This window comes from Hypanus sabinus, chromosome 28 (genome assembly GCF_030144855.1).
Source record: "Hypanus sabinus isolate sHypSab1 chromosome 28, sHypSab1.hap1, whole genome shotgun sequence".
NCBI lineage: Eukaryota > Metazoa > Chordata > Chondrichthyes > Myliobatiformes > Dasyatidae > Hypanus > Hypanus sabinus.
In genome coordinates this window covers 39,149,105-39,173,433 of record NC_082733.1, presented here as the reverse complement: position 1 = coordinate 39,173,433, position 24,329 = coordinate 39,149,105, and the positions used below count along the sequence as shown (strand labels likewise).

Genomic DNA, 24,329 nt, shown 5'->3' with positions numbered 1-24,329 from the left:
GGGGGAATTATGCATAATGAAACCATTGGACCACAGCATGCTCTTAATACTCTTTACATAGGATGCCGGTCTGGATCAATCTAAACATCCAGCAATGTTTAGATAGAATATGTGCAGTTATAATAAATTGTAGTTGTGGGTAAGCAGAATGTTTCACTTTGCTTAGGAGAGGCTGGGGTACAAATTCCCCTCCAACCTGGCTAATTTGGCTTTTCTAAAACATTAGTAAAATTTCAAGTGCACTTTTGGGAAGGAGAGCTGATAGCTAATATTTCCAACTACCGGATCTCTCTAGTACATGGACAGGAGTAGTGGGAGAAAAGTAAAACTACACATCTGTACTTAATTATTAGAATGAATCAATTATACTCTTACAACAATGTCAGATTTAACTGAAACATTCAGATCATGCTTTGTGTTTTTGCATAATATAATGGAAAATAATTATATCACATTAGAATTGTGATTTGACAGGTTTTTTTTAAATCATCACTGCTTTTGGGTTGGACAAATTGGTGATGAGTAAATGACCAATCGTAAAATATTTAAGTATTTTCATTAAGAAAGATGACAATACAGGCAGACTGATAGATTTTGAATAACACACACACACACACACACACACACACACACACACACACACACACAGCTGGAGGAACTTGGCTGATCAGGCAGCATCTATGAAGAGGAATAAAGAGCCGATATTTTGGACCAAGGCCCTTCATCATGACCTGGTGAAGGGACGCAGCCTGAAACGTCGACTATTTATTACTGTTAATAGATGCTGCTTGACCCACTGAGTACTCAAGATCTCCAGCATCTGCAGATTCTTTTGTTTTGATGATAGATTTTGAATTAGTTGGCAGCAAAGTAACTTTTTAAGTCTTTCTTTATCAGTGTCCTTCATCCTAAGGGCATAAATTTGAATCTCTTGAACCTACAGAGATAAGATTTTCACCTATTACTTGTAAAAGATTCAGAATGTAACTTTATTTATCACTTGTACATTGAAACATCCAGAGTAATGCCTTATTCGTGTTAGCAAACAACAAACCCAAGGCTGTACTGGGGGCAGCCCATAGATATCGCCACATTTAGTGAGGCCAATATAGCATGCCCAGCAGTACAATACAGAAAACAACAAAACAGAGCAATGTGAAATAATACCTGTAAACTTCAGTCCGGGTCATGTTATATGTTAAGAACATAAAAAATAAGAGGACTAGACTTGTTGCCCTCTGATTCTGATTCCTTTTCAAAAGATCCTTCCCTCAACATTACTTTGTGTGCACTACTTGCATATCCCTCGATTCTGTTAAAATCCAAAAATCTATTAAAATCTCTGTCTGGAGTACAACTGAGCTCTTGGGTAAAGAATTCAAAAGTCTCATTATCTCCTTATTGAAGAAGTTTCTTCTCATTATTGTCCTATACAAATGACATTTTATTTTGAGTGTGATCCCTGGTTCTAGAGAAGCAGTCAGCAGAAACATTTTCCCTGCCTCTACACTGTCACAACCCATAAGTATTCTGTATGGTTGAATGAGATCACTTCTCATTCTTTAGAAATCAAGAATATAGACACAGTGAGCTTAATATTTCCACATACACCAAACACAGCATTTCAGTAATCAATCTGGTCAACCTTCACAAAAATATTTGCCTTTGCTGGTTTGAGAGAGTTTGGGCCCAACTTACTTAATCTCATCTCACAGGAATGTTTCCAGCTGTAAATACCGTTCCACGGGTCAGTTTGGTAATCTTTGTTGCACACTGTCTATCATGAGTACGTTCAGTCTTAGGGAAAACAGTCTTTGCAGACAATATTCTAGATATAACATCACTTGGGCTATGTATATTTTAAATTACTGTTGACTTAAAAGCATCTTGAAAGAAAAGCCACTTACCTTCCAAACTGCTTGCTGTACCATCATGTTAATTTTCAGTCATTTGTGTTCAAGGACGCTGGGTCCCTTCAAAAGCCAACCCATAATTCTCTCATATATTCTCATAATTTAAAAAAAATCAATTTGTCTGTTATCTTTTAATGGCAAACACCTGGCCTTCACTCAGCACCAAAGATCACACCTGAAATTTCAAAAGCAGTCACCCTGTTACTTATGCCAAAATTGCATCTCTTGCAAGCTTCAAATACCATTCTTACTGGAGAAAACAGATGAGGATGGCATTTATTCAGCTAGGAGTTCACATCTGCCATCATCTTTAAAGATGCAGGAAATTTGGTCTCATGCCATTGCCATGGAATCTCTCTAAATTTTCTATTAGAGCAACGTGCAGTTCAAGTCACTTGCCTGGTCTAAAATTGCTAGTTCAGTGCCAGTGATCTTAGTATCTTGAAAGGCACAAAGATACTGCTGAAGCTGAAAATCTATAATAAGAAGGCATGCTGGTAAAACTCAGACCTAGTAATAGTTGGACATCAAACATATTCAGGGTGGCACAGTAGTGTAGTATTTGACGCAATTGCTTTACAGCATCAGCAATCACCAGTTAGGGTTCAATTCCAGTCACTCCTTGTAGGAGTTTGCACATTCACCCCATGAACAAGTGGATTTCCTCCAGCTACTCCTGCTTCTTCCCACATTCCAAAGACGTGCAGTTAAGGTTAGTGAGCTGTGGGCAAACTACATTGGCGCTGGATGCATGGTGACACTTTCAGGCTGCCCCAGCACTATCTTCATTGATTTGATTTGACGTAAGTAATTTTACTGTATGTTTCGCTATTTCAATGTACATGTGACAAATAAAGCTAATCTCTGAAAATCATTATTGTAAGTGTAGAGAAGTAGAAGTGGGGAAAACAAAGGAATGATTGTGATACAGTGAGACCAAGAGAGTCTGAATGGTGACAGACTTAGTGGAGGTGCTGGCTGAGTGTTGTGGTGAAGGCTTGTTGTAGCTGCTGTAACTGGAAGCTGTGTAAATAGAAGGAGCTAAATCAGAGGAGAGAAGGGAGGGGGCAAAAACAGTGATACTGTGAGATACAAAACAATGAATTCCTGGGCATCAAAACAAAATGCTGCAAATATTCAGCAGGTTATAATCAGTGGAGAGAGAGAAAAACTGAGTTAAAGTTACAGATTGAGCCAGCTAGGGCTATTCTCTTTGGAGTGAAGGAGAATGAGAAGCAACTTGATAGAGGCATACAAGATTATGTGAGTCACAGAGTGTACAACCTGCACCTTTCCCCCATGGCAGCAATGACCATTACCAGAGGACGTCCATTTAAGATCAGTAGGGGGAAGTTTACGGGAGATAGACTTTTTGCATGAAGTGGTGGGTGCCTGGAACACATAGCCCCGGGTGGTAGTAGAGGTAGATGTAATAGGGACATTTAAGAGACTCTTAGGCTATGTCCATACTTGTCCGGATTTTTCCGTAACCAAAGCTTTTTCTCTTCGTTTTGACCTTCCATCCACACTGAAATGGCGTTTTCATCCCCCGAAAACGGAGCTTTTCTGAAACGCCCTCCAGAGTGTGTAAATTTGAAAACGCTGATTGGGCATAGCGGTGTGGACGGGGTAACCGGAGATTTCTAGAAACGCTGTCGTGACATGCCAGAACAGATGGCAGCATTTCAACACATACAAACAAGCTGGATGAACTCAGCAGGTCGGGCAGCATCCGTTGAAAAGAGCAGTCAACGTTCCGGGCTGAGACCCTTCGTCAGGACTTTTTCTCCCCTAACCTCAGTGGGAAAAGCCTGCTTGCATTCACTCTATCTGTAGCCATCAAAATTTTATATACCTCTTATCAAATCTCCCCTCATTCCTCTATGCTCCAGGGAATAAAGTCCTAACCAATTCAACCTTTCTTTGTAACTCAGTTTCTTAAGTCCCGGCAACATCCTTGTAAACCTTCTCTGCAGTCTTTCAACCTTATTAATATCCTTCCTGTAATTCAGTGACCAAAACTGCACACAATACTCCAAATTCGATACTCAATACTTTGATTTATAGATGTCTATATATTTATACATTTAACAAGGTGCTTTATTAATGCAACAGAGTTAATCAGTTTTTCAATGTTCGTTGTCAGCCGGGTCATACTGTCCATGAACTCCCTGTCGGTTGCCTCCATACACTCCAGTATTTGTTTTTTTTTTAGTTTTAAGTCATCCTGCGCGAGAGCCAACAGCTATCCATCATTTGACAGTTTCCTTTTAAGTTTTTCAAGCCTGTAACTGGACAAATGCACAAACGCGCACCAAGTCTTTCATGGTGAGATTCAACACCAAGCATGTCGCTTGTTTTTTGTAGATGTGTCCTGTGCATGCCCAGTAGGAGGAGATTCGCCCAAATACCCATTTTAATGTGAACAGAGGTATTTTCAAAAATGCTTGGTGTGGACGCCTGTCGTTTTTACGCAAAACCAGTGTTTTCAAAATTATCCGGTCTAATGTGGACGTAGCCTTAGATATATCTAAGGAAAACGTAGGGGCAGTGTAAGAGGGAAGGGTTAGATTGATTGTGAAGTAGATTTATACAGGCTGACACAACATTGTAGGCTGCAGGTCCCATACTGTGCTGCAATGCTCTGTGTGCTGTGTTGATGACCTAGAGCTGACCACTTCTAATAAAAACTGAAACTGCTGATTATCTGAATCTGTTGAGTTCATTGCTAAGTTGTGAAAGCTACAGTCTGCCTTCTCAAAGTATTGGGTGGTAATCCTCAAGTTTATATTAGGCTTCATTGGGACAGCATAAAAGGCCTGTAGCAGTGAGGACAGGAAGGAGTGTTAAACTGGCAGACTAAGCTCAGTGTCAATCTTGTGAACTGTGTGTTTTTTTGCAATGTACTTTCTCCAGTGTAGAAGGAACCAAAATGTGAGCTCCTGGTGTAGTATTCTAAATTGGAAGAATTAAAGATGAATTACTGTTTCAGCAGGCAGAGATTTTAAAAAAAAGAGATTAGCTTTATTTGTTACATGTACATCAAAAAATACAGTGAAATGTATCGTTATTTCTCAACAACCGACACAGTCCGAGGATGTACTGGGGGAAGCCCTCAGGTGTCACCATGTTTCTTGCACCAGTATAGCATGCCCACAATTTACTAACCGTAAGCCTTATGTCTTTGGAATGTGGAGGAAACCCACGCGGTCACAGGAAGAATGTACAAATGCCTTACATCATCAGCAGGAATTGAACTGCGATCACTGGCGCTGTGAAGCGTTACACTAACTGCTATGCTACCATGCTGCCTACAGGAATCCTTGATTTCTGGGATGGTTGTGGTCAATGTCTATTTTTGTTGTGGAAACAATTGCCACACAGTTCTCATTTGCAACTTACTTACTGAATCTGAAAAGTCGCCTTGACTTGGCATCTCTACCACTGAGGACCACATTTCCTCCATTAATTGTAGCCCTGGATTCCAGGCACAGACGTCAGAACCAAAGGATATCAGGCATAAACACAAGATGCTGGAGGAACTCTGCAGGTCAGGTAGCATCTGTGAAGGAAAAGGGTGAGTTGACATTTTGGGTTGTGACCCCTCATCTGGATTGAAAGATAGAGTGGAGATAGCCAATATGAAAAAAGTGGAAGTAAGGAGTGTCTCAACTCAAATTGTTGGCAATCCATAGCCCTCCACAGATGTTGATGAATCTGCTGAGTTCCTCCTGTATCTTTATGTGTTGCTCCAGATTCCAGCATCTGCTCTCTCTGGTGTCAGCTCTATCAGTGCACTATCAGTCTTGTTTCCAATATGCCTACAATACCAAGATCTTTACTAAAATCAGTAGTAGATGTGGGGTAGCACAGAACAGGCTTTATCATGCAGCTTAACCTGTTTACTGCTGGGCCACAGAATGTTTGGTGTCAACACTGCATACTGGAATTAGGAAATTCCACTCCCCTGTGCAGATATCCCTTGCCTTGGTAAGCAGAAATTTTCATCCAAGAAAAATGTAATTTCCCTAGTATTCAGTTGGAACTGACATAGTTCGGATTTCAACTAATTCATAAGGGAAGAATGTATGAGTGAAGATTCTAATTAAAAAAAATTGCTGCTTTGAAAATTCTCTCCGTGTTGGGAGGGAGAAGATTGGTCAATTCATTTGTAATTTGTGCTCCTGTTCAGTGGGTATAAGCAACCAGTACGTTTTGCGTTTTGAAACATCTTTTAATCTGAAAACAACTGGATTTGAATTCCAGGGGAACAAATGCAGCATTTAATCTTGGATTTATACCAGAACCAGGGAATGTTATTTATATTGTATGGTGTAAACAGCACTGTAACTGTATTATGCTTTCTTTTCCTCTCACTTGTATAACCTGGAGGGTACTAAAAAGTGTTTTGCAAAATTAACATTCTGCTGACTTTCCCCTATAAATGAGAAGAATAGCTATTAACATTTGTGTATTTTCATTATGTAAATGGTGTTAACACATGCCCACAAATTGCCACCAGCTATGCAATAATTTTCTCTCAGTGATCGTAATGTGTCCAAGTGAGTCATTTTGATTATGACATGCTAATTACATATTGCCTTTCAGATTCAGAAAAACCAGGGATCTTTAATGGTAAGGTTTTATGAGTTTGCGGAGAAAAAAAATTCACTTTTTTTTCCTGCTGGCTGCCTTTTTGCATGCTTGAGTGCTTTACTTTAAACTTAGTAAATTGCATTTTTGTTACAACAAGCACTAAAGTGCCTGTAGTAGATTAGGTATCATTAGAAATAATAGAACATCTAGGGTGTCAATGTTTTTATAAGACTTTCACGCTGTTGATTAATCTTGCAACATTTTACTGCATTAATGATTTTCTCAGTCTACTGTAAAAGGCTGCTTGTACGCTAATACTTCTCTCTATTCCACCCCCTCCCCCCTTACTTGCCATTTCAGCCACTACAGTTATTGCAGTGCATCGTTGATGAGGTGAGTCACCGTCTTATGTGCTTTCTCTTCTAAAGTCATTCTTAATGGCCTGGAAAGTTTTATTTATATAATATACACATTATTTTTTCCTTAATGAAGCTCTTTGCTCAGAACAGTCTCCTAAGACCTGCCACCCAGTACAACCCCTTAGTCAACAGACCCAGCCAGGCCAGACTTGTATAGAGCTCAAAGCTGACCTTATCCATGTACACCATTCAGGCACAGTACAGGAACTAGGTAGAGCCATGGCTCGAATTGCTGAATAATTACCTTTAGACTAACCTGAGCGGGAGACTTCCCAAGAGGCTCAGCTCATTTAATGGCTCTAAAACTCAATCTAGAGGATGTCAGTGGTCATGCTTGATTATTTGCTGTGGTATTTTATGAAAGCAATAAAAAAAAGCTTGAGACTGAGGAAAAAATAGAGAAATGTTGACTAATTTCAAGGGTTTTTTTTGCCTCTGAATCGGGTCCCTTTGGTGTGACAGGTATTGTGACAGTTTCATGCTGCCTTGCCTTGGTTATTTCAGCACTATGAAAGAGTACTGCTGTGCCTCCTCAGTTTATAATTGACAAGAGACCAGAGATAGCCCCTAAACGGTGACGGAACTCCTCTGTTCTCATACTGACATTTTACTTTAATAAATAGCTCATATTAATGAATTTCTATCATTTGTGAGTTTTTATCCCAACTCCCAAACACAGGGAGTTTTTTTTTCTCTCTGTTTAGCCCCATCTCCCTCCTCCCCTGCCTCTTTATGACCACAGCGGCCCTTGATTTTTGATTGTTTGATTATTTTTATCCAGATTTTTCGCAAACTGCAACTGTGTTTGCCCTCGGGCAATAGAATATTGATTACACTGTAAAATAACAAAATTTGCACACAGGCTATAAGAGATCATCAGGGATATTTTACCACCCCCTCCCCCTCTGCATTTTCCTGTGGTCTTTTCTCGGTATACACATTAAGTGTGTTTTGTTGCTTCTGTGCCTTTTTCTTTATGCCTGAGCACTTTGCTGACATGTGCTAATCACCAAATGCCAAGAGAGAGTCCAGTTGGTGTTACCACACACTAAACATACTGAACTTGTCCTTTAGCTCATAGATTGCAGGTAATTAATAATTAAACTGTTTCAGTTGTAATGGGTTGACCTCCATGAACTGTTCATTACTCACATGGCAAAGGCATCACTCAAAGTATTTTTTCATTGCCCTTCTCTGTACCCTAGCTGCATATGTAGAATTCAGTAGGCCACCTAAATTTAAGCTGACCAAGTGTTTGCTTAAGCCACAGCAAATTGAAGTTTTCTATAATGTGAATTTTGTGCTCTGAGAAAGGGGACAATGTTTGTATCCTCTATCTGCCATTTTGTTCAAAACAGCAAAATACACTAAGGCAGTTAATTTTGTCAAAATTCCACATCTATGTCCTTATTCAAGTGTGACTTTTTGGCACTATGCTCACGTGTGCTTAGCCATGCTTGAAGCAATTTTTTTATATCAGATAGCTTAACAATTCTTTGACCTACCATTTTTAAATCTCCCGAATCCTGTTTTTTTTTCCAGAATCTTGTTCAGAAATATCCTTCAATAATTAATGCCATTTATTATTTGGTGAATGAGTCATCAAACAATCCAAAATAGAATTGCCCCTATCATTTACTTTGAGCCTAAAATAAAGCAAATTAGTAACACACATGAACTCTTAATGAAATGTATAGGCATTGAACTGATGCCTGGGAATCTAGTTCTTAAATCCTTTCCTCCTTCCTTTAACCTATACAAAAGAGAGGGTATCTGAATTAAGTGATTGCATAGTAATTCTCTATTCATAACACTGTTGTCCTGAGCATCAATGAGCTCTTTATTTGCTTCTAAAATTGTGCTAATGAAGGATTTGTCAGATTGGTCACATTGACATCTCTGGATTCTAAGGTCATAGGTTCAAGTCCCACTTCAAGACATAAGTAGATTAAGCTAGGGTGACACTGTGGTGTAAAGTACTGAGAGAAAACTATCATCTGCACTGCTGTCCTTCTCCTGAGACTTTAAACCACGGCCTTGTCAGCATGTTCCTGTGACCCAGAAGAAAATGAGACCTGTGTCCAGACCAACATTCTTCTTTCAGCTGGGAAAAAATATTGTCTTGTCTTACATCTCTATTCATTCACAGAAGATATGGGTGTCACTGAAAACGTCTGCACATATTACTCATCATGAATTGATAGTGTCTCCTTGAGATAAAGTAGACTGTTTGTTGAAGCTACTCATTAGTGCTTCTGTGTAAGAAATTCTAGGACTTGGACCCAGCATCAATAAGGATCGGTTTCCTCTACTGCCGCGATAATACCGTATTCATGTAGGAGGAGCAACACTTCATATTCCATCTGGGTAGCCTCTAACCTGATAGCATGAGCATCAATTTCTCTCACTTTGTAATTTCTCCTCTCCTCCACCCTGCTCTCTTTTTCATTCCACATTCTGGTTCTCCTGCTTCCCTTTCTTCCATAGTCCTCTCTCCTCTCCTATCAAATTCCTTTTTCAGTCCTTTACCTCTTCTACTTATCCCTTCCCAGGTTCTTACTTCATCCCCATCCCCACCCACTCACCTTCTCCCTCACCTGGCTTCACCTATCACCTACCAGCTTGTACCCCTACCTCTCTACCCCTCCTTCTTATTCAGGCTTCTTCCCCCTTCCCTTTTAGTCTTGATGAAGAGGTTCAGCCCAAAATATCAACTGTTTATTTCCTCCATAGATACTGCCTGACCAGCTGAGTATTTTACTCAAAATTTCAAGCATCTGCAGAACCACTTGTGTTAAAGATTTCCAAGTCAGGCATGACTGATTCAGAAACATCCAAATAGGGATGTTCTGATATGCTTGTTTCTTTTGTGAAGGTTTTGCTGTAGTGCAATTTGCAAATTCTGCACACAGGTGATAGAAGAATTGATGATATAGATTAGCGGATGGGTTGCCAATTGAGCAGGCAGTCTTCTACTGAATAGAGCCTAGCTTCTTGACTGTTAACGAAGTGGCACTCATATGGGAAATATTTCATCATACTCCCAATTTGTACTATGTCAGTGGTAGCAGGGCTTCAGGGAATTATGAGATAGGTCACACATTGCCAAAGCCGCAGTATTTATGTGACTGCTTCAGTTATATTTCTGCTTAATGGTTACTTCCACTATGTTGATGGTGAATTTGGTACTAATAATACACTTGAAAGTGATAGAGAGATGGTTAGGCTTCTTGGTTAATACGATAGTGTAGTAGTTAGCATAATTGCTTTACGGTGCTAGCGATCACCAATTGGGATTCAATTCTTATAGAAGTTTGTACATGCTCATCGTGACCATGTGGGTTTCATCTGGGAACTCCAGCCTCCTTCCACGTTCCAAAGATGAACAGTTCGAGTTAGTAAGTTGGCAGCATGTATGCTAGGTTGGCACCCGAAGCGTGGCATCACTTGCCTGTTACCACCACAATCCTGTGTTTTGATTTGAAGCAAATGACAATATTTCAAAGTACATGTGACAAATAAAGCTATTTTATTTTCTTATTTAAAAAACGGCAGTGCTATAACTGGGGTGTTGGGCCAATTGTTTACTGTTTCCCATAGTTGCTGCCTGGCCTCCAGCATTTTGTGTGTATTGCAGAATAGAGTGATCTTAGTTTGAAGATGGAACTTGGTTTCCATAAGAACTGTGCAATGATTTTTCTTAGTAGAATAATAAGTGGATTAGTGGTAGTTGTCTCTCGAGGTCCAAGGAAGACTGAACATTGTGCAGTTATCTGTGGATACGCATGTGGCTTCGGAGGCTGAAGCACTATGCGGTTGCAGGTTGGACGTGGAATGGCAGTTGTTAGAACAGGTGCATGCACAGCTTTGTGGTGTTGGTCTCGTGCTGCTGCAAGGCGCTGTTTTCGGTCATCCTCAAAGTCAGATGCAGCTTTTCTGGTCAAGGCAAGCCATGCAGCCCTGTTGGCTGCGGACTCCTCAAGTTGTCAAGGTTGGAGGTCTGCCCATTTGATGTACGATTTCAAATTGTCTTTGGTGAAGGCAAGGTAATAGTGGTTTTCCCACTATTTGCCGTAAACCCTCTCTGAACATGTCAGTCAGAAGTTGTTGAACTAATTCATACTTGGTGATAGATGTTGGATTCCTCACTCGGAGTACATTCTGAGCCATTTCTTCTCTCAGCGGTTCTTCTGGATGACGTTCAACATGGACTGAGCACACCATTAGGTACAAACAGAAGGAAGTTTCCTTTCCTATGGCCTAATGCCATGAGACTTATGGACATACAGAATTAATGTTGACGGACCCCAACATTATTGAGCACAGAACCTCGAAGTCTTTCTTACCAAAGAACCAGTTCATTTCCTGATGATGGGTGAATCCAGGAGAATGAAAGAAAAGATTTTCTGAATTTAGCTTCTCAAGCTGGTGCTTGACTGTGGGACAGCACTGGTAATATTGCTCACTGATGTTAATGAAAATGGCCTTGTTCGTTTGAACGGATTGGATGTGCATTTATTCTATCCAAATCCACTGCCTGCATTGATGTTAAACGTTTATTTCAATTTCAGTCTTATTGTTGTTTACATGCGTTGTGTTTAAATGGTTATGTGCATCTACATAGTTAATTTCAAAGCAGTTAATTGTATTTTAAACTCTTTGGGACATGCTCTGAAATTATAAGACACTAAATTAATGAAGGATTCTTTTATAGGTACAGTCTTCATTTTTAGCTGTTAAGCTATTCTTTTCATACTTATCAAATTGTCAGTAAAGAATGCTCATCTTTAGAAATGTTTTTTAACCAAACTATATATGTAAATAAAATAACAAATGTCTAATGATGAATTTTAATTAATGCCTCAGTAATAGGGTCCATACCAGTCATTAGCTCCTCAAGCTTCACTTGTACTAACTGCTTTTATATTGCCCTTGATTTAATTGGGATTTAAGAGGAACAGTGTTCATGAGCCTCTTCCTGGTGTTTGCACCACTGAATCATTCCTCTACATTAGTAGCAGGTTACGGAGCCAGACTGCTGCAGGGATAAAATAGCTATTTTTTTAGTTTAAACATGGGGAGCTGACTCTCAAACACCACCAAGACAGAATCTGAAATTGAACAAATTTAAATTTACTTCAGTTTACATTGTACAAAACATTTGGGGATGATGTCAACCTTTGATTCACTACCAGGCTCCCTCTGAACCTAAATTTACATTACAGTACTCTATGTATTATGCTTATTATGCTAGCTATTTTCATGAATTAAGTTGTGAACTTTCACTAAGTTCTATAAATACCCACATCTTTTTCTGTTTAAGACATTCTTTGTGCTTTTTTTTATTTTGGTGCACAAGAAACTAAAGAATGGTAATGTTACTACTGTGCCCCTCCCTGTATAGTAACCACACATATATAATACTGGCCCTGGCCCACCTGCTTAAAAGAAATTCACACCTACTCAAACTACACGTATCAAAAATAGTCAATAAAAATTTTAATTGGCCCTTTTTATATTCTTTTGATTCATGCTGGCAGCTGCTACGACTTGTTCTGCCAGAGTCCATGATTACTTGCCTCTAGTAATGGAGAAAAGATTTAAATAACTTACCAACCAAAAAAAAATCAATAAAAATATCAGTGGACTACAAACACTGCTCCAGAAGTAGAAGTCTGTTGGTAAAATGACCTCAGTCTTGCTCTTGGAGATGTTCCTGGTTCCCAGTGTAAATCCCAGAGTAAAATTAGACCCTGTGTTTAAAAACTTGGGACTATGATCCTTACTGTCAAATTAACTCTTATTCACTGACTTACTCATACCTCTGTCTCCCCTTCATTTACTTATCTGATTTGATTGTATTCTTCCAGCAACCTCCTGTTATATAAATGGGAGACAAAGCTCAGATGAGAGATCTACTTAATTTTCTCCCTTGTAATTACTGATCTCATTTTTTCTGATAATTTGAAGTTGTAATTGGCTACAGCAATTACATGTATATTTACTAATCACATTTGAAGCTCTGATTGTATCTATTTGCTGCCATTGATAATAAAGCACACAAATTGCAGAGGTGTTTTCTCCTCTGATTTTCCATCACTTAAAAGCCTCTTGAACCTTTCTAGCCCCCACCATCCTGCACAGTTTTTTTTTCTTTTTCTTTTTTTGCCGTAATGAATACATGCGTGCATTTGACACAGTTATATAGTAGAGAAATTGTTTGGCTCCAACCAAATGCTACACACATTGAGTTTTGCCTGAAGCATTGAAAGGTTGTATGTAATGATATATTGCTCATCCAAATGGCTGAAGCAGTCCAAAGCACTGTGAGATTAAAATAAGTCATCTCTTTGTTAATTTAAATAGGTGCATGTATCATACTTTGCAAGGTAGTTTTAACAGGGATGTCACGGAGAATGCAGCCAAAAGGTATTTTTAATGGAAAAAATGAGAACAGATGAAAATGCAGTCACTTCCAGCTGCCTTTTATATTCTGTTCTTCTTTAGCAATTGCAGATTTGATGAGGCAACCATTAAACTCCCGCAGATCTTAATTTTAAGAAATTTCTGCGCATAATTCTGTAGGATTTGACTCTTTTTGTCGAAATTGCAAAGGAATTGCATCTAAGGGTATTTGATATGTACTGGGAGATGCAATCAGCTTGCTGCCGCAATAACTGTTTACTGATAATTGTAATGGTAATCTTTTTTTATTGTTTTTCCTGAGTTTATGTAGTAAACCATTTGTGTGCCAAAAGTTGATTATTTTTAGAGATATGTTTCCAATATTCAAAATTACTTCTTGTATGCTAATGATTGGTACAGGTCCCAATTACGTCTTAAAAGTTTGAAGTTAAGTGAAAAGTTTTAGAATATCCTTCCTCTTTTAAACAGCTCCTTTAAATTCCAATGTTGACATTGTGTATTTTAATTCTTTTTTGTTAGTTGGCGCTTGCAAAAATTTGCAACAAATGCTTCTGAGTTTAAATGTCAAAAGAATTAAATCTTGGGCTTTGCAAATATGTAAATTACTTTTGTGATTATTTTCTCTCAATAATAACATTGATGCACAAAGCAAAAAACATTGAAAAGAATAATTGATCAACATCTAAGTTATTCAGGTTGGGATCAAAGATGGATAATTGAATTAAACTGAAAAATTCCATAGAAAATAACCACAGCTTTTTTTTGTTTGATCATTCTGTATCTCCTTCCTTTCCTCATTCATATATATATTCTTTGTCTTGCTGCTTCCCAGGATCCACCAGTCCTTCCGGTTGGAGAGTTTTCTGAGTCATTTGTACATTTCATCACTCAGTGGTAAGCTCGGTTTGCAAACATGCCATCCCCTCAGTGTAAATGATACATACCATTAGCTCTCAGACTCCAGGAGACCTTATGGTATTCCTACTCCCTTCCATAGACTGGGAGGGACTATGGGCCGTGAGCAGATGGATAGCAGAAAAGAAAATGAATGCTGTTGCTTAAATTCTGTGAATGTTATTACATGGAAGGTCATATAACAATGTAACATGGAGCAGCTTCTGAAATTATCAAATGTCACATAAAAGTTTTACAAAGGGGAAGAAGGGGTAACTGGTGTGAAATGTTCACAGATGTCATGCTGTAATCTAAATGATGGTGGGTAATAGCTTTGTTTTCCCTTGAGAAGCAGCTACTTTGGAATCATAGATTAGGACTGTTACCAAACAAGTCTTTAGACAGCTTGAATTGCTTGCTAATGGGTGCATTATTCCAGAGGTGCATATGTTTGTTTATGGAGACAGCAAATTGTCCTCTGCAATAGTTAATGGTTTATAACTATGCTTCTTGTTTAGTACTCGAGTCTGTTAATTTTTCGAGTGTCATCCTTTATTAGCATAAGATGTTATGGGAATACATTGCTTCAAATGACAGTTGCACTTTACAGAAAAAATCCGTGTATCATAAAAACATTAAAAGATCTTTTGATGCAAAAAGAAACTTCTGATTTTTTAAAATAATATGTGTAGTTTCTGAAGAGATTTTTGTTTGCTGAAGCGATTTTTGTTTGTAATTTAGATTTTTAATCATTCACAGTTATTTTCTGCTGAGTGACTACAGACATTATCCTTTTCCCATCAGATTAAAAAAAATAAACAAATACAGTATTGAGAAAGGAGCCCAGATAGTCTGTTCCTTTACATGTCCCAGCCCTCTCGTAAAGTGCATGTACATGAAATAAATGTAATTAAAGCAGATGGTAGTAATAGTGATATCACAGCTGTCATCTTTTTGTCTGTCTCCAAAATAAAATGTTATAATTTAAGTAAATGTTATTTTTTATAACACAGAAAGAAAATTTAGTAATTGTCTTTTGTCATGATTAGAAATTGTTCCAATATTTTATATTTTTAATTTTTTATAAGTTGTTGAGTAATTAGGAATTGTAAAGATGGAGATGTAATTTTCTTATATCTCTGAGAATAGCTGAAGTATTTTGATGTTCTTTCAGAGATAATGGAATGTAATACTGAATTAGCTGATTTGAGTGCAAGTATGTTTTAAGAGGCAAGATTTGTGTACCTATTTCATCCCTTTTCAGCTATGTTTTCAAAGAATATTACTTAGGCTTGGAAATGAAACTTTTCTTTCAAAACTATGTGGATAGGTACCCCAAAGAGCAGGGGTTCAAAATCTGGGGTCCATAGAACCCTCGGTTAATGGTAGAAATCCATGACATTAAAAATTGTTGGGAACCCCTGCCATAGAGTGAAGACTGACCATATAGACTCAGCTTTCAGCATTAATCATTCTGTGGTGATCTCGATGGGGGCAGCAGTAAGAGCGTGACTGTTGGTTTGTGTGTCCCTGGGCGAAGGAAGAGGAAAAAAATTGTACTTGCATTCCCAGTTCTAATTGCTTTACAGTGGCATCTCTCTGAAATGTGTTCGTGAAGATGGAGTTGGTCTCGTCTGCCATGTCCCCGTAGTCACTTTGCCCATCAGCACATACTGGTGTATGAAGAATAGACCATTTAAAGCTTATTCTAGAGTCCAGCTGGCATCGGTTAAATCATCTTGAAGAGAGATGTCAGAGCAAAGAAAACAGGTGTTGTTGCCAATGTAAGCTTTGACTAGAATGGTCATGTACTTTTTTTGCATCCAAGAAAATGTCTGTCATAAGTGTTGCTACTAAGAAAGTTCTTCAAATCTCCTTCCTAGATCAATAAGGAGAAAGATCACATCAATTTTATTTTTTGTCTTGTCTGTTGTTAACTTTGTGACCTTGGCTATTAGATTGGGCAAGGTGGTGGTCAGGAACTTGGAGTATTGTGTGCTGTTTTGGTTGTCCCATTACAGGAATGGTGTGGAGGCTTTGGAAACGGTGCAGAAGAACTTTACCAGGTTGCTGCCCAATTAGAGGGTATGAACCTATAAGGAGACGTTGAACAAACTTGCATTGTTTTCTCTGGACCATAAGGCGCCATGGGGAGGCCGGACGGAAGCTTATAATATTCCGAGAGGCATCAATAGCATGGGCAGTCAGAATCTTTTCACAAGGTAGAAATGTCAAATACTAGACATGAATTTAAGTTGAGAGGGGGAGAATTTAAAAGAGATAGGTGGGACGTCTTTGAGTGTGTTTGGTACCTGAAACAGGCTGTCAGGGGAAGTGGTAGAACCAGATGCTACTGTGATGTTAAAGAGATTATATTGATCACGTGCAGGCAGAAAGATTTAGTTTAATTTGGCGTAGTGTCCAGTGCAGAAATTATGGGCTGAAGCGTCTGTTCCAGTGCTGTGCTATACTGTTCAGAGTTAAATCTGAGAATACAAGATGGAAGGTTGTTATTTGAAACCTGTTTACGTGCACAAGAATTGTGTGCATTAATGAGGTTGTGGGGGAGTAAATGTTGCTTTTGGCCAACATATCTATTTATCTCTGATTGGATTCTCTTATAAGCAGAGGACAAATGAAGTAAAAAAAAGTAGGTTGCAGCTCATAATATTCGCAGTCTGTGCAAAACTTGCACAGACATAGACTTACTTCAATTAATTGTTCTCATGAATAACAATTTTAATTTTGAAAAAAGTCTTTAAATTTTTTACCAATTTAGTGCTTCACTGTACTAATTTCTATGGCCATACCCCATCCATCTCCATGTACAGTACATATGGTTGCATCATCATCTGGTTTGGAGGGGCCACTGCACAGAAAAGGCTGCAGAGAGGCTGCAGACTCGGTCAAATGCATCATGGACACTAGTCTCCCCAGCATCAGGGATACCTTCAAAAGGCTATGGCACAAAAAGGCAACATCCATCATTAAGGACCCCCACCACCCAGGGCATTCCCTTTTCTCATTGCTGCCATCAGGAAGGACATACAGCAGTTTGAAGACACACATGCAACATTTTAGGAACAGCTTCTTCTCCTCTGCCATCAGATTTCTGAATGTTCCATGAACACTACCCCACTATTTTTGTTCTTTTTTCACTTTTAAAAATATTTTTCTTATTCTAATTTATAGTAATTTTTTTTTGTATTTCACTGTTCTGCTGATGCCAAAAAAAATTCACAACTTATGATAATAACCCTGATAGTTTTTAATTACATGATTTCTTTAACCTTTCCATCTAAATTTCTCTGGCAGTCTGAGTCTGACTGTGAGTGACCTAAAGTTTTCTGCAGAACCTGCGAAGGTTCAGAATTGTTCTGTTACTCCTGATAGAACAAAGAGCACACAAACATATGCCCATTCCTGTCATTAGTCAGCTAATAACACAACCTGAGGATCAGAATAGAGTTAATCTATAAAGTCAACCAAGCACTGAGGATGCTCATGTTTATCACAATGCAGGGAGACCTTAAAACAAAACCTCACTTTGTAGGAGAAAAGTTGAAAATGGTCTTTTTTAAGCCATCCATCATTAAGACATTTCGTTAACTGATTCCACACATGCTCTCCTTACTTGTCCAGAAAATAATTAAACAAAATTGTAGTGGAACAAAAATAAAGTTCAAGATCACAGGAATGTGCCCAGCGTTTCAGTTCCCCTTCTGAACTAATTGATCACAAGGCAATGTACAAAAACCAAAGACAAAATACCAGGACAACCCTTCTGAACAGAGGTGAGGAAGAATTTCTTTAGTCAGAGGGTGGTGAATATGTGGAATTCATTGCCATAGACAGCTGTGGAGGCCAAGTCATTGGGTTTATTTAAAGTGGAGATTAATAGGTTCTTGATTAGAAAGAGTGTCAGAGGTTATGGGGAGAAGGGAGGAGAATGGGGCTGAGAGGGATAATAAATCAACCTTGATGGAATGGCCAAATGGCCTAATTTTGCTTCAAAATCTGATGGTCTAATGGTCTTAAAATTATGCTGACCCTCTTGTGCATCTGCTGGAGCTGATTGTAAATGCATTGTGGGAGATGCCAACCTCTGTTAGAGCTAGTTATAAAACTTCAAAGTCAAAGTAAATTTATTATCGAAGTACCTCTATGTCACCATAACTACCTTGAGATTCATTTTCATGCAGGCATTCACAATAGAATTTATGAAAACTATACATAAACAAAGACTGGCAAATGTGCATAAGACAAATTGTGCAAATAAATTAAAAAAACTTAATTGACATGTAATCACATTAATTGGCAATTAGACATGTAGTAACTCCACTTCTGTTTCTGCAGGTATTTATGCTCTGCATGATAAAGTAAAACAGGTCCATTTTAAGACTTTGTGTTTAATCTCTTCTCTGCTCGTGAAAGTGATGCAATCAAAGAACTATTTTCCCATTGTAGGCATTATTGCGTATTACGAGCAACACACACAAAATGCTGGTGGAATGCAGCAGGCCAGGCAGCATCTATATGGAGAAGCGCTGTCGACATTTCGGGCCTAGAGACCAGCATCTATGGCAAGATAGTTTCAGAACACTGAATCCTGAAGATTCAGATTCAGTTTATTGTCATTTAGAAACCACAAATGCAATGCAGTTAAAAAATGAGACAACGTTCCCCCAGAATGATATCACAAAAGCATATGACAAAACAGATGGGTCTCAGTCCAAGAAATCGACTGTTTATTCCTTTCCATAGGTGCTGCCTGGCCTGCTGCGTTCCACCAGCATTTTGTGTGTGTGCTTGAATTTACAGCATCTGCAGATTTCCTCGTGTTTGCATTACGTACTACAAGGTTGCATTGAAGAAAAAGAGAAAAAACTAGACGATAGTTGCTTCGCAAATGAAACCTTCACTGGTAATTACTGTCACATTGACTAAAGAATGAGCATTTTTAGTTTTGGTGTTGAGTTGAGGTATCTTAATGCTATCCCTGGGCAACTAAATAATTGAAAGCAACACACACATAATGCTGGAGAAACTGAGCAGGACAGGCAGCATCTATGGAAAGGAATAAACAGTCAATTTCTTGGATTGAGACCCATCTTCAGGATTCAGTGTTCTGAAACTATCTTGCCATAGATGCTGGTTTACCTGCTGAGTTCCTCCAGCCTTTTGTGAGTTTGTGCTCTGGATTTCCAGAATTTGCAGAATCTCTTTTGTTTGTAAATAATTGAAAAATGCATCTCAGCAAGATATTTTCAGAAGAAACACACTGGAGGCAGCATTTATGAAAATGAATAAACAGTTGACATTTTGGGTTGAGATCCTCCTTCAGGACCAGAAAGGAAGGCAGAAAATGCCAAAATAAAATGGTGGGGGCAGGGGAAGGAAGATAGCTAGAAGGTGAGAGGTGAAGCCAGATGGGTAGGAAAGGTAAAGAGTGGAGGAAGGAATCTGATAGGAGAGGAGAATGGACCATAGAAGAAAGGAATGTAGGAGGTAACTAAGGTGGAGTTAATAGGCAGGTGAGATGAGGTACAAGTTCCCAGGAAGAATACCTAAGTACTACGTACTTATCCCAAATATTCTTTATTTTTCCTTAAAATTGTGTATGTCCTTGAGATGTCATAGGGATTGTGAAATAATTGCTGTGTTTGTTCACCACAGCATGAGGAAGTTACCAACTGAAAGGCCTGCACCGGAAGAGCTCATGGTAAGTCCTACTTACTTGAAATCATTTGATATATAGGTAGCGTTTTCATATTTCGGTGAAATCTGAGAAGATTTGATAGCAGATTGAAACTAATTATGATGTAAGCCTTGTTTAATAACTTGCATAATAAACTATTTCTCTACACTCACGTTTTACAAAATTAGTACTGGCTTCTCCCCCCACCAATTCACCTCCACCCAGCCCAATTAAAATGTCTTAACAATGAAAATACAGTTATCAGTGCTGGCTTAGGTCATGAATTCCATAACATAATTTTGAAGCCTCCAGCTGCTTTAAACTTTTTTTTAGTGGCTGTCTCATTTTCTTCAAGAAGAAATATCCATTGAGCACACATATGTTCTGATGGAGGAAGATTCAGGTTATTCAAACATACAGAACTTTTCACGTGGAACTCATCAACCCAGACATCAGACTTGCCTTGCTGCAACAAATACTTTTTGCAGTTGTACTGTTGACAGTTTGGCCTGAAATGCATAATTCCATTTCCACAATCAGTCAGGAATTCATATTATGTCAACCTGATGACTAAGTATTCAGAAGACTTTAATATTTTTTTAAAATCTTGTTCATAATTATTATGTCCAGTAAGCTTATCATTTTTTGGAAGTCAATTTCCACTCTATGTCCAAAGGGTAGTAGTCTAATGAATTTAAGATACAGAGAAAGCTTGCTGAGTGGAAGAAAGAATGAAGCGATTGTTCTGTTATTAGGTGAAAGACTTAACAAAATAAAATCAAGGAACCACCTGTACCTAATAAAGTGGCCACCGAGTGTACACTCATAGTCTTCTGCTGCTGTAGCCCATCCACTTCAAGGTTCAACATGTTGAGCGCTAAGAGCTGTTCTTCTGCAGCCACTGTTGAAATGCATGGTTTCTGCATGCCTTCTGTCGGTTAACCACTCTGACTATTGTCCTCTGACCTCTCTCATTAACAAGACATTTTTGCCCACAGAACTGCTGCTCACTGCTGTTTTTCATTTTTCCAACCATTCTCTGTAATCTCTACAGGGTTAGCAACTTGGGGTCCATAGACCACTTGCTTAATGGTATTAGTCCATGGCATATATAAAAAAAGTTGGGATCTTCTGCTCTAGGCACTGTTGAGTGTGAAGTCCCAGGAGATCAGTGGTTTCTGAGGTACTCAAAACACCCCATCTGGCACCATTCCACAGTGAAAATCACTAAATCACATTTCTTCCCCATTCTGATATTTAGTCTGAACAATAACTGAACTCCTTGATCATGTCGGCACACTTTTTTGCACTGAGTTGCTGATATATGATTGGCTGCATTAACAAACAAGTTTACATGTGTAACTAATAAAGTGGTCACTGAATGTAGAGAAAGATGTAAGATTCTATGACAGCTTTTAGGTGTTCCTTGCTTGCCTTGTTTCTGACAAGTTTTGCCATATCCCACTGTAAGTGAAATCTTCACATTCACCTTTGAGAATTTGTTACTATTTGAAGTAATCCATTTGCTTTAAGAATGTCATACTTTGACATCTGCTTTGCTTTGTCTTCTCAGTGGTTTTGACCATATTGTCCTATATCTGCCTAAAATACCTTCCATGTGCTCAGCATGTTGAGCAACAGTTCTGGTCACTGCATTACAGAGGTCCATTATGTTCTTGAATTGTTGGGCATTTCAGCAAAACACTGGGTGGCAGAGTGATGCATCCATTAACACTGCTGTCTCACAGCTCCAAAGATATATGTTTCGATCCAGCAGGTGCTTCAGAGCTGCTCTCTTGGCCTTTTGATAATAATTGTGACCTGTATGCACTGATCATGGATTCCCTGATCAAATATAATTTATAGTATCTTGAGGCTTCTCATGGAATAGGAGGTGATTGGGCCAGTTATCATGTGGCGAATAGGAGGTGGGAGGGAGAAGGTGGAATGCCAAAAAAATCCAGAGAGTACCGAATTACTCTTCCCTGTGTTTTGCCTCACCTCCATGTCCTTGTCTGTACTCTCTACTGGGGTGCATGGATGGAGTTTTTTAACTGCAGTAGTTAGCAGAAATTCAGCAGCAGGAAGTTCTGAGTAAATATCTGCTGTTCAAAATGCTGGAGGAACTCAGCAGGTCAGGCAGCATACGGAGAAGAATGAACAGTTGAAGTTTCGGGCTGACACTCTTCATCAGAACTGGAAGGAAAGGGGGAAAGAAGCCAGAATATAGAAGTCAGAGTTTTTGACTTCCTTCCCCTTCCTTTCCAGTCCTGATGAAGGATTTAGACCCAAAATGTCAACTGTTTAATCCCCTCCATGCTGCCCTTATCTGCTAAGTTTCTCCAGCATTTTGTGTGTGTCCTTCTGGATTTCCAACATCTCTTGTTTTTATATTTACTATCCATAGTTGGTATTAGATCATTTTACAGCAAGGTGGAGGTATAGGAGCCTGAAGACACACACTTAATGATTCAGGAACAGCTTCTTCCCTTTTGCCATCAGATCACTGAATGGTTCAATGAGCCCATGAACACTTATTCAGTACTTTTTCTTGTCTTTTTTATTTTTAATATATACTTCTTATTGTAATTTATAGCTTTTTTATGACTGTACTACTGCCGCAAAGCAAGGTTCATGACATATGATGGTGATGTTAAACCTGATTCTGCATCACACTAGAAGTAGAAAGATGACAAAACTCATATTTCCTCAGAAATTTGTATGCTTCATTACAGTTTTAAAATTTACCCTTTGTTAGGTAATGATTTTTAACTAAAATATGGGGTCTCAGTTTTGTATACATTAGCAAGTACAATAGAATGGTTAGACATTTGAATACAAGAATAACCACAATAGTATCCACCAACCTCTTAGAAGTTTGAACTTAGAAACCTAATATGTTTGAATTAATACAGTACATTTTTTAAAAGCCATTTGAGGTAATTAAAGTCATCTACCTGTGAAATCAATGCAAACTCTAACCTGTTTATAGCATTTTTAATAAAGTGAGTTCACTTTTTCCATGAGTAGCTGTAGTCTAGATACAGCAGGACCTTCAGCCCATCGAATCCACATTAACATCGACCACCTGTTTACCTTAATCTTACATTCATACCACTTTTTCTCCCCATTGTGTATTTTTATTAATTTAGAGATACAGCACGATAATAAGTCATTCAGGCCCAATAAGCCTGTTTCCACCAGATTATACCCACTAACCTGTACATCTTTGGAATGTGGGAGGAAATTGGAGCACACAGAGGAAATCCACATGGTCATGGATTGAACAGACAAGGGCGGGAATTGAATGCTGATGCTGGCGCTGTAATAGTGTTAACTGCTATGCTACTATGCTGCCCCATATCACAGAAGCTATCAATCACCCATTTAACTAAACCCACATGTGTTTCTGGGATGTGGAAGGAAACCAGAACACCCAGGGGTCACAGTAAGAACATGCAAACTCCACACAGACAGCACCTGAGGTCAGGATTGTACCTGGGTCTCCAATTTTCCCCACATTCCATTCAACTTCCCCAGGTTCTACCATTCACCTACACCAAGGGCAACTTTTCAGTGTCCAATTTCACTTAATTTATGCATCTCTGGGATTTGCAGGCAACCACACACACTCACAAAGCAAATTCCACACAGACAATCATAAACACGAGAAAATTTGTGGATGATGGAAATCCAAGCAACACACACAAAATGCTGGTCAGGCAGCATCTATGGAAAAGAGTAAAAAAACCGATGTTTTGGGCCAAGGCCCTTCATCGGGACTGGAAAAAATATGAAAATTCAGAGAGAAAAGGTGGGGAGAAGGGAGGAAGAAGTACAAGGTGATAGGTGAAACTGGACAATACTTGACGTCAGGTCTCTCTCTGACACAGTGAAGCAACAGCTCTACTAGATATGCCATTGTGTCATATTCTAAACATGTAAAATCTAAATCATACAAAAGATATAATAAAGCACACTTTTTTCTTCAGAATCCTATGAGGTTTCTGCTATCTATAAGTAAACCTTGCAAAGCAAGAAACCCCACGCTAATTTTAAGCTGTTCATTTTGAAGATAGATCCAGGAGTAGCTGGTGAAGAATTGGAATCTGGAGGGCTTTCAGGGAGCTGCTGTCAGCTTCAAAGCAGCATTCACTGATTTTAAATGACATCTAGCAAGGGGGAGGAATGTAGCCAGAGAATAATTCCCAATAGGTCATTTATTCACTGCTGTTTGTTGATTTGACAATGAACAAGCTGTTGAGAATATCTGTGGCATCCAACAGAACTAGTAAATAATAATTATACTGTGCCTCTCCTCACTTTATCTCCTGTTGTTATTTTGTTATACTCATTTATACTGTTTCTTCAGTGGGGCAGCTG

The 24,329-nt window shown here is 38.7% G+C and overlaps 1 protein-coding gene across 2 annotated transcripts in view; it reads left to right on the top strand.

The window, feature by feature from the left end:
• The window catches only part of map2k5 (mitogen-activated protein kinase kinase 5), a 318,051-nt gene that overhangs the window by 251,994 nt on the left and 41,728 nt on the right, over positions 1–24,329 (top strand). For both annotated transcript variants that reach the window (XM_059953007.1, XM_059953006.1), the window contains 4 exons: positions 6,522–6,548; positions 6,870–6,902; positions 14,187–14,248; positions 19,925–19,970. In XM_059953007.1, the coding sequence (XP_059808990.1) occupies positions 6,522–6,548; positions 6,870–6,902; positions 14,187–14,248; positions 19,925–19,970 (168 nt within the window). The remainder of the gene's footprint in view (positions 1–6,521; positions 6,549–6,869; positions 6,903–14,186; positions 14,249–19,924; positions 19,971–24,329) is intronic.